We start from the raw sequence: 11455 nt of genomic DNA, 5'->3' as shown, positions 1-11455 counted from the left end.
TAACATTACCAGATCCGGATTGAATCTGGGCAGAATTTGGTTATTTTTGATTGAAACCGAATATCATAAAAATGTCTATTCTCGAAATAAATAGATTTAGTAAAGAACAGGAAAGATGGAACGTAGAAGATAGTGAGTCTCTTCAAATCACAGGATAATATGATTGCTCGAATTTGACGGATTAGCAAGAGGCTTTAGGCCGGTCACAACTAAGATTTTCGCGACCTAACAGACGAAAGACGCGGCTTCTTGGGCTTGAGGGTCCAAGGAGCTGCAGTTGTAATAAGTTACAACGGTAATTAGCCAATGAGGTGCGAGGGCGATCCCCTGGTTCCCGAATCCACATGGTCAGCGTTACTTCACGCTCTTCGACGGTGTTCCGACGATTCCCAATCTCGTCTGTGACATATTAAAAATATGAACAAGCGATATTTACATACAATGTTCACACATTCATTCATACATCCTGATAAGTAATCTGTTTTAATTTAGTTCACAATGGATGAATGGTTTATGCTAAATATCAATGATAACTTTGCCTTAAAAAGAGAGGTATTATTAGGCTGAGCTCCGCTGTTACTAGCTCAGAAGTCTCCTATCTCAATTCTTGGTACCAGTTATAAGAAACAATTTTGAACCTAATACTAGGGATCATTGTTGGTCTCTACGTGACTTTTGCCAGGAGGGGTGGAACTCTCCGTTATTAAAGTATGAGATTTTGATGAAATAATATTTGTGCATTGAAGAAATTAAAGAAATGAAATGAAATGGAATTTTGAAAAAGGTACGCCAAGGCGGTACCCTACCCTACCCTACCCTACTACTCCTATTCCTATTCCTATTCCTACTACTTCTATTCCTACTTCTACTCCTACTTATACTTCTTCTATTCCTATTTGTACACCTACTTCTTCTAATCTTACTTCTTCTACTCCTATTCCTACTCCAACTCCTACGGCTACTCCTATTTCTACACCTACTACTGGTCCTACTTCTATTTCAACACCTACTTCTGATTCCACTCCTGCTCCTGATTCTGCTCCTACTCCTGATCCTACACCTGATTCTACTCCTAATCCTACTTCTACTCCTACTCGTACTCTATTCAATACTTTAGAATGTTATACTCACAGTGCACAAATCCTCGTCATCCTCGTCCACCTTGTTCTCCTCGTCTTCCTCGTTCTCCTCCTCGTCCACCTCTTGCCCCTGAAGTCGAGTTTCACCAAGTAGTAGACCTTGAGCGCAGAAAGTCGAGTTGCACCAGGAAGCGGACCTGGAGCGCAGGATCCAGCAGGTAGAGAACCCGGCATTCGAAATCTGCGTGCCGCGATTTTCACACGTCCGCTCTACTACGCGGTGGTTTCCAAACTGAGGAACTCGGCTAGCTGATTACTATAGATCGATGACGTCAAGAGAGAAAAAATTCTGGGTGACGTCACTTTCTGAATATTTGAACATCCAAACATCCAAACTCTGGTTTCGAACTTTAATACTATGCATGATGCATGATGTATGATGTATGATGTATGATGTATCATGTATGATACGACAAGATGTATAATGATTCTAGTCTTTACATTACAGACGAGAAATACACAAGATGTTCGGAAATGGTAGGAGGTCGTAGGAGGTGTTCGGAGGTGGTAGGAGGTGTTTGAAGGCGGTAGAAGTTGGCGGGAGGTGTTTATCGGCGGCTGGAGGGGGTGGGAAGTCTTTGAAGGTGGTTGCTGGTGATCCGTGGTGGTCGAGGAGGACGATGATGACGAGATTTACGCGGGGCGGAAAGAGGTGGAGGACGGAGACGAAGTGGCCGCGTCTTCTCACGGGGATAATCCAGCTGATCGACATTTCTAAGTAGCAGTCGACAAGTAGTCATACGTACTCTCTTTGTACCGACTCAATCTCAAGTTTCCATACCGACACTGCTTTGGCTGCTACGAATGTCGGTGTGAGTCCGTTAGGTAGAGTCGACAGAGCAGAAACCTCCTACGCTCCCAAGCCCACCTGGGCCCACTTGCCCGCCGAAAACTGGTCACAAAAATCTGCCCAGAGTTGACCGTCTTTATATTTTATAGTCAACGCTGTAAACTAAACGCAGCTGCTGAAGTGAGAAAATGAGATGCATTATCACATAATTTGTATAGAATTGCACTCACATTTTATTTCGAACCGAAACAAGTTAGCCGGAAAACTGAGGCGTTTATACATACGTACAACCTAACCTAAATCCAACTTAATCTCATCTAACTTAACCTGAGCTATTTCAACACTTCGACGAACTGTGTTTATTACTTAGACTGTTATTTATGATAACTTGGAGGAAGGAAAAGATTGCGAATATCAAGGAATAGTGACTGGAATTGTTGTCAAATTACCCTGCTCAACTTGAAGATATCGTATGTCCAGATACCCAAAGTGAAGAGACCTCAAAAAATGAATCAATTTGAGGAACCAATGGATGTAGATACGAGCGTATCTTTGACTGAGATTGATAAATCTATTGACTCAAAATCATTTATAAGTGACTTGAGCTATACCAAACTCAGTACTGAAGATAATGTTTCAACTCAGGTAATCCGTATCATTTAGATTGGTGTGCTGTTACTTTTCACAGCACAGAGTAAACTTATATGGGTCACTCCAAGCATTACTACACTTCAAGTATTAGTGTCCTGAATTTTGTCTTAAGGTTATAACAAGTACAGTCTCTGCTGTACTGTTCCTAAAGCTTTTGTAAATTTTCATATTTTATTTGATTCAAAACCCGAACACATATAAGATAAGAACCATGCTGTTGGTACTCGACATCCTGAAGACATTCTTGCATGATCTGTATGTAACGCATGTACGGGCACTTTTATTTATCATCATAGGAATACATGTTCGGATTGACTGTTATGAGTTTACTATGTACTGCGAGCAAACGCAGCAAAACGTCTAGTTTACAATTCAGCTAATAAAAATTTATTCACGCATAGACCATGTAAACGTCACATAAACTATTGCCAGTAAATTGGAAAAAACTGTATCAAAAGTCAGCAAACCAGGCAAAATCTTTGCTGATGCTTGTACACACAAATGAAACAACCATATTACATAATAGAAATGAATCCAAGCAAATTCTAATAACAGAAGTTAAAATATGAATCATGCAAAAGGTTTTACAACCCAAAGTTCAACATGATTAAACTCAGGCATTTTGATCCAAATTGAATGGTCTCAAGCTCATTTTGCCTACTGTCCAGATGTCCACAAATTGTCTTATAAAACATTCTAAAAGTCTCGCGCAATAATATGTATGTATATATATGTATATAATAATAGTATGCTTCAATGAACATACGTAATTGTTGACGAACATCTGTTTTACTGTACTTATATAAATTAAGTTTTATTCATTCTGGAGTTGCTTATTTGTTAAATTTTTTCGCAAAAGAAACACCAGAATTTGATCATGTTGAAAATTCTAATTATCTTAGCTTGTGTTACTCGGATTTGCTCAGATTCATTTTTATAGCGCAGTAAGGACGTTTATTTCTATCCACTACCTTTGGTGCAAATAACATTGCTATAATTTTTTAATAATATATCAAGTTCTGAACCTACTGTGTTTACCTTTCTGTTTATGTTGGGCGATATCATTAACTTGAGCGATATGCAGAATTATTAATATAAGGATACTAAATTTTTATTCTAATTCGTCAGCAGAGTTTGTACGCTTTTTGGACTCTGAAATTCCTTGACTTTTCCAGGTATTCCAGCTTAAAAATAGAATTTTCCCAGTATCCTTTCAAGAAATATGCATATGAAATATAATTCAATATTACCTAGTAAATAACTTACTATCTGATTATCTATTGACAAACATCAGCCTTAGATTATCCGTAAAAAAATAAAAATGAAAGAAGGTTTGGTATTAACTAATATACATAGAATGTATGAAGTGGTGCGGTGAAAATAAATTTTAAGTGCATTTTTTTTTCTTAAAATTGATAGTATTTTGTATAAGAACAAATTTATTTCTTCGACAGACTCCAAATTCCAGCTTTATATTCAAAATTCCTTGACTTTTCCCTGCTTCAAGAAATACCCTGAGTTTTCCCAGTTTTCCAGGTTTTCCCTGTGCGTACGAACCCTGGTCGTTGACCACCGCAATGCATTTGAACACTTTGTATGCATCAACAGGAAATGCTACCATGCTGGAAAATCATAAAACAATCTCACTGTTATCAAATATAAAAAATGTTTAAAAAATGCCTATTTAGCCGTGTAATGAGTTACTTACGCCTTATAATAAATGCCGGATCCTTTTCACGAAAATTTATCTATCTTCTTCAAATAAACAAGTTGAAAAAAATCAGAAAAACATTAAATCTGCATACAAATCTCCTGCTTACTTGTTATTTCACCTAAAATATAACAAGGCTGAAGTTAGTAACGTTAACGTAAGGAAACATCAGGGAAAATATCATTATGGCTCCATTTTGCAATGACTTTCAAGGAGTTGGTTATTTTTTTAAATAAGAGTATATTTTGTTTTTCATGGTTTACTAAATTTCAGACATTCCTAATGGTGCGAAATATCGATTTTTCTTAAACCTGCAATGTCACAGTAATGTTACTAACTTCATCCTCACAAAATGTGAAATACCGACTTTGTTATTTCCACATTATTAAATTGATTGCCCTATCCATCTTACTTACAGCAAATTATTGCAATTGATTAATTGGCATGATTTTTATCGTACATCATCTTTTGGGAGTATATCATTATTAATATCTAATGTACTGGTACTGACTTTTCAAAGTGGTTACAACAATGTTCTTAAATGTACATAAATTTTATTTCAACCTAATGAAATTCAAAAAATATTTATGATCAAGTTCAGATTGAAAACGGTCATTTAATTTTGATGATCTAAACATCGATTAATAGTCAATTTTACGTTTACGGAAGAGTTGCTTGTTTTATTTTTTTTCCATACATTGCAAATAATTTTTGTTTTAGGCGGTATTGTCTTACATGAAAATTATGCATTAAACAAATCATATGATGGTACTATTGTAGGAAATACCGCCTGACGAACAAGACGGTGTGATCACAAGTGGAGATACATTCAGTACAGAGGAAAAAATAAAACTGGAGAAACGTGCTAAACGGTTTGGGCTTATTGAAGACATTAAAAACTCATCTGAATTTCAAGAACCAGAACTGTATAATAGGTAATACTTGAACCTTTGTCATGTTACTATCTGTTACTATTCTACTATCATTATTTAAGCTTCTTCAACAGTGCTGTATGTTATTTAAAAAGATATACGAGTAGACCGCTGAAAGATTGGGTAAACTTTGGTAATTTATATCTTGACAACCATTTATTTAACTCGATTTGAACTGTACTTATATTATTAGAATCAATTTACAGGAAGCATTGTTATTGATAATAACATCAGCCACTTTGCTCAGTTGAACGTCATGCATTACTCGGGATATCTTAAAAACAGCTAAACCAATTTACTACAAATTTGGAGACAATTCTTGGATAGTTCATCCTTAGTTCATATGTGCCACCTTGTGTTTTTTCTTTTCAATAATATGCCGACCGTTTTAAATTGATTGCTTTATTGTTTCAACAAAAAAAATATGATGATTTCATAAACAATGGTATTGCGGTAAAGCGAATGCACTACCCGAGACAACTCTCACCAAATTTGAAGTAAATAATCAGTTCAGCCATTTGGGAGATATCGTAGACAATGCACACCATGTAACCGAGCAAAATGGTAGCATTATTTTCACCAAGAATGCTACTTATTATTGATTGTAATAGAAAGAAGATGTAAATAAAGTTTGATATACTTACTTCTGATTAAAATATACTCCAATGGAATTGAATAACAGGTTGTTGAGTTGGAAATACCCAAATTTCACCCGCTTTTCTTAAAACCATCCATTCCATAGTCCTTGGAAATATTAATTGCTTGTAAAATGAGCGCGGTATTCAAATCAGTTGTTCAAATGGACACATTCTGAATTTCACAACATTCACTTACGTACACTGTGAGCATTTTTAACTGGCTGTACCCGGTGGTGCGCTCTGAGGTTGAAAACTAGGGAAATCGCATCCAGTGCATATGAAGTGGAGCCAGTTAAAAATGCTATCATGACATACAATTTGGTTTATGTTGTCAAGTGTATCATATTTTTGGAAAATTGGAACAAATAGTTAAAAACATGTGGGCCTAAATTCCCAGTCTTGGCTATTCCCTTTATTAAGGTCTCCATACCATGATTTCTAGCCTTGGTATAACAGAAGAAAATGATACTGTAAAAAATCTTAGACTAAATGTATTGCACATGCGGGGAACCGAAGAAATGAGCACTACAGATGTGTTCAAATACTTTGAAGATTTTGCTCCAGCGTCAATAGAATGGATCAATGATGTATCTTGTAAGTAGTATTGTTGCATTTTTCTTTTGTATTTCGCAATTATGAGAAACAAAAAAACGTTATGAGAAGTTTTGAAATGTGTTGGAGTTGATTCTCTTTCATTCGCGATTTCTATGATTTTTAGGCAATGTCGTATGGCTAGATAACTTGACTGCTGCGAGAGCGTTATTACGACTTTCGAAAAAAATCACAGGCCTGGGTGAAACGATTAAGGCTGAAAAAAATTCAGCTTCGAATACACCAAGTCGTGATGATGATACTAATGCTGCAAATGAAGAATGCGTCATAGAAATGTCTGAGGATGATATCGGTGATGGAATGGAAGGCAAAAAAACGGAAAATTCGATACACAGCAAAGATATAAATTGTCCACTACCGCCTGGACTTTGGAGAAAAGGTATCGACTGTCCGAAATCTAAATGTATTCTTTTACGTTTTGCCACACGAGCGGATAAAAAACAACCGAAAGCCGAAAAAATGAGTGACTATTACAAGAAGTATGGAAATCCTAACTTTGGAGGTAAGATTCAACATTTTTTTATTTATATGTCAATATCTACCATTCGAACACTTTTCACCATTAATTGAAATTTTTACCGTCAGATTGAATTTTTCTGTAATAAATTAAAAATCTCTAAATAAACCTTGATCCTCATAGTCTAGATGTTCACTTGTATTGTGTTATCCTGCGCCCAAATCTTTCTCATTTTCGCAGATTTGCGTTTGATTTTGCTTCGAAAACATTGATTCACATAATCTTAATCTGCGGTATCAAATCTATTGTTCGCCATTTTTAGTGTCTACTGTTTCCTGACTCTCCAGAACTATTCAATGCAATTTCTAGCATATGAGACACCACTCACCTCCATAAGTGAGCTAGAAAATTTTGTTCATTTGTGCGACCCCAACAAACTTCAACTAAAGATAGACGAATGTTTTAGCACAACATATAATAAGTTGTAATACATAGTTTTCGTCTCCATTATACCATAAATATAAGTATAAAACGGACCTATTCCACAAAGAACCTCAACATTATTTTCGACTCTTATAAAGTTGACCTACAGTGGTCACATCAATCACGTATTAAATTATTTATTTTTCGTGCTCTACATATATCTATTTATACTCTCGCGGTCAATTTTATAAAATGATTGATTATGTGTAAGACAGTGATTCAAATTGTTTCAGAAAAGATTTTAATAATTGGATGCTGAGTTTTTTTTCAGGTATTAAAGGAATTTTAACTGAATCGCGTAAACGTATGTATAAAGAACTAAAACATGGAAGAAAACTACCGAAACGGGAAAGCTCCGTCAGTAAAGAAGCAGATAAAAACAATTCGAAAAATCCTTGGGGATCTTTGTCTCAAACGTGGGGTATCAACGATTTTACCGAAGAAGATTGTATTGCTAAAAATATAACTAAAGATCAGAGCAACAACGTAAAAGAACGACTAGGGTTGAAACCAATATCGAAAGCGGTACATCATCATTCGGAAGAATCAGAAAGCAGTTCTCAGGGTGAGAGCGATGAGGAATGGTGTAAACGAAGTAAAGTAATGAGAATGCGAATGCATGCCGATGACGAAGAGGAAAAAGTTCAAAAACGTCGACTGCAGTTGAAACATCAGGTATAAATTATATTCTGCATCTCAACTATATAAAACCGTACTACTGAATAATGAGTTTGGTGCTAGTTTAACAAAGATAAGACATAGCTATATTTGGGGTTAATGTAATTATAAATTCTGTAGAATAGAGACCCTTAAATTCAACATCAGGGAAAAGTTTGCAAAAAATGCTTTATCTCGCAAACTATAAAAAATAAATGCTGAAGAGCATTCTCAACTTTCATGGCCTCTCACTACATAACATGTACATGTATTGCAGGCAGCAAGAATTTCGGCATCCAGAACTGATGACCTACGATCCAGATTGTGCAATTCTCGAAATCAACCTGATCTTTTCCGTGGTGCAATTCAGGTTGTAGTTACCAATAACCAAATTGTACCAGATTCTTTGAAGAAAAGTAGATCTGAGGTGAGGGAAGATGAATCTAGTGCAAGGTTTTAGTATTTAGTATTTAGATATTATTTAAAAGTGAATAAGTTGTGCCACATGCCGATCAGTCTGCAATGAATGCATATCTTCTATTTCCACAATCACTGATTGAAGATTGCTAAGAAGTTGTGATACAAAATATTTGTGCCAAAACCGATTCACCTTGCATTATAAATACAAATGGGAGTCGATACATGTAGGAGAATAATGTTACCTCTGCACCCTCTATAGCCTTTTATGTATTTCAAAATAATATCCTTTATCAGTGCGATAACATTACTTTAACACTTGTTGACGGAAGTGAGAATGTATGCAAGTAAAATATCCAAGACTGGTTTAAATATTTTGCAATAAGATTAATTGATTCATATTTATGGAGAGAAACATATACTTTGTTTTTCTTACGCACAAAATTGATCTATTTGAAGGATGAATGCATAGAAGAGGTACAGGAAGAGGAAGAGGAAGAAGGTGAAATTGTTGATACACCTGAGGAAGCAGTTGATGTACAAGATGAAAGTCTTAACGACACAGATGATGACCAAGAAAGTGACGAATCAGAAAGAAGCGAAAAGGAAGTCCAGGGTCCTCGTGGAAGTGTGATTAAAGTGGTTCAACACAAACCTCGTGTCGCCTCTACTGTTTGGGCAAGGCTAAATAATAAGAAAACTGAATGCGGTGACGAACCCAAGCAAAGGTTAGTTGACATCTGTAATTAATTCATAGTTAATAAGGGCGATGCATTTGAAGAAACATTTTTCTTAATTCTACAAAAGTACAACTCTGTATCTCGATTAGAAATTATATCTGTAAATACGGTTTTTCTCATTTCTATAACATTGTTTTTTGCGGCTTATCATTTTCTTTTCAAGTCTCGTAGACATTAACAAAATCTGAAAATTATATGTACCCAAGGTATGCTGTAAGTATTATTTGTAACAACTTTGAGAGGCCCTTATGCAACATTTCATAGCTGCAAAACAATGAACATCAAGGCTCTGGAAGTCGTAATTTATAGTGGACTATAACATATTTTGATGTTTTAAGAAAAATGGGACATGTCATGGTTTAATTTTGGCCTTTTAGTTGAATACCCGTGAAATAATCCAATGAAATGATTTTAGTAATGTTTATAAAAAATATGTATGCAAAACAGCAATTTATCACAGTAGTAATAAAAGTTTTTGAGCATTGTGGTATGAATTAATTTCCTCTGTTCAAGACGTCCAACAACAGGGGACTTGAGAGACACATTGCGAGGTGATTTACGCTCGCGGCTTGGAAAACAAACAAGGGGACGATCCCCTCTTAGAATAGAAGTGAAAAATGACAAATATGCCAGCGACACTGATTCTGAGTGACTGATTATCCCATGAATGGTAAAGTTGTGACTAGCTATTAGTTAGGTTTTATAAAATTGATAAAAAATTGGCGTCGTAGAGGGAATTATGATTAACATTAAGTACATGCATGCGTACAGGTTTATGGGCAAATCTATCATAGCTTTTAATTTTCACTATTTGAAACATATCGAAAAATAATGTAGGACAAAGTTTTATGCAGAGCTCAAAGTACTTCAGAAATATTCCAGTATACTGAAAACTGGCTACAAGACAACAAATATTGAAGTAGGTGTTTCAATTAGCACTGCGTGAGGTAACAAAATTTATGAAGCGGCTTGTACCTGCTAACAATCAAATTTATGAACACAGAAATGACAATCAGTTTATCAATGTTATTCTACTCATTGATCTTTATACAGATATAGAGTTCCCCTTCTTTCTCTATGTCTTTGTATGCATAAATTGACCTGTCAAGCATCGTTCCCAACTAGAAAGTGCATGCTCTTATGCGTCTTGTAGTCGAAAAGAAATTGCTCGACAATAAACATTTGTCATACTTACATAAATTCGGACTTGGATTTTGGGTGTTTGGTAAAATTTTGATCAATATAGCTCGATCAAGGACTCAATTTGTTACTAATACTGAGTTTTGATAAAAAGCTTACAGGTGTGAATGCATTTTGGCAATATCAATAGTTTTCTGGTATCCAGATTAACTATTGACTTGGTACTAGGTAATATTTTTCGGCTATGACATTGTTAATATGGCATAGTTAATATGGCATAGTAAGTAGTATTGTATCTGTAAAACTACTTGCGTACCTGTAGCCTCAGAGTTAGACAGGTTTGTAGATGATTTTCACAGTGTTATTGCTGATTCGAAATTATGAGACGCTATAAATTGAACTCCATCAATTTGAGTACCCTTGAAAGTTGAAAGTTTTGGAGATTTGCCGATATGCTGTTCGTGTAGTTAATAACTACAAAGAATAAGAAACAAACACGTTAGTATTCTGAACTGTAAAGTATATTTCCTTTATAATGGATCGTAACACTCCAGGATTTGTCAAACACTACCTGATACTCTTAGTCGACTTCCTGTATGTCATGATCATAAATAAAAAAAATAAAGTTATTCTAGAGTTAATCTTTCTACGTCGAATTTACTTTTTTCAGAACAAATGACTTGTTAAGGCGATGTTTGTTGGTTAGAGAGAGTTAACTATCGAAATAAAATGTTACTCATTTGTTTCAATTAAAAATACTTGAGCTGAAACAATTGTTCTAACTGAATATAATATACTTGGTAAATTCAACGAATCCTTTTTCTGTGTTTACTTACTTGTTGTCAACAGTTGACAATTTAATAAATATTTTCGTAAGGTTTCATTGCTATTAGTGATTAAAACAAACAGCCAGGCAGGTTCATTTATAGAAATATTTATTGAATGCTCGTCGACGGCTGTAATAGGCAAATTCATTTTATAAATCTTGTATGAAAATCACACAGTATACATAAACATCACAGTATATTATCGGGAAATTTGTAAGGAAAATAAAGATCTAACAACGTGTACACTTACAATTAATGAAG

At 35.1% G+C, this 11455-nt stretch overlaps 1 protein-coding gene across 2 annotated transcripts; it reads left to right on the top strand.

Moving 5' to 3' along the window:
* The first annotated feature begins 1392 nt into the window (after positions 1-1392).
* On the top strand, positions 1393-11008 carry LOC124178743 (nuclear cap-binding protein subunit 3-like). 2 transcript variants are annotated; one of them, XM_046562335.1, is made up of 8 exons: positions 1393-1951; positions 5072-5226; positions 6304-6455; positions 6580-6975; positions 7685-8088; positions 8348-8497; positions 8947-9215; positions 9741-11008. In XM_046562335.1, the coding sequence occupies exons 3-8, from the start codon at positions 6362-6364 to the stop codon at positions 9877-9879; spliced, it is 1452 nt and encodes a 483-aa protein (XP_046418291.1). In that variant the 5' UTR covers positions 1393-1951; positions 5072-5226; positions 6304-6361; the 3' UTR covers positions 9880-11008. The 2 variants fall into 2 exon arrangements, with proteins under 2 accessions (XP_046418291.1, XP_046418290.1); XM_046562334.1 differs by lacking the exon at positions 1393-1951 and adding an exon at positions 2163-2574.
* Positions 11009-11455: the final 447 nt, after the last annotated feature.

The sequence above is a fragment of the Neodiprion fabricii genome, chromosome 3 (assembly GCF_021155785.1).
Source record: "Neodiprion fabricii isolate iyNeoFabr1 chromosome 3, iyNeoFabr1.1, whole genome shotgun sequence".
NCBI lineage: Eukaryota > Metazoa > Arthropoda > Insecta > Hymenoptera > Diprionidae > Neodiprion > Neodiprion fabricii.
The sequence above is the reverse complement of the archived record's forward strand: the minus strand, read 5'-3'. Positions and strand labels throughout refer to the sequence as shown.

Bases quoted from the DNA above. Each gene is read 5' to 3' on its own strand.
- LOC124178743 (XM_046562334.1), top strand. From the start codon at position 2,437: ATGAATCAATTTGAGGAACCAATGGATGTAGATACGAGCGTATCTTTG. The intron at 8,089-8,347 runs GTATAAATTATA...CATGTATTGCAG, and splicing joins GACTGCAGTTGAAACATCAG to GCAGCAAGAATTTCGGCATC. The intron at 9,216-9,740 runs GTTAGTTGACAT...CCTCTGTTCAAG, and splicing joins GGTGACGAACCCAAGCAAAG to ACGTCCAACAACAGGGGACT.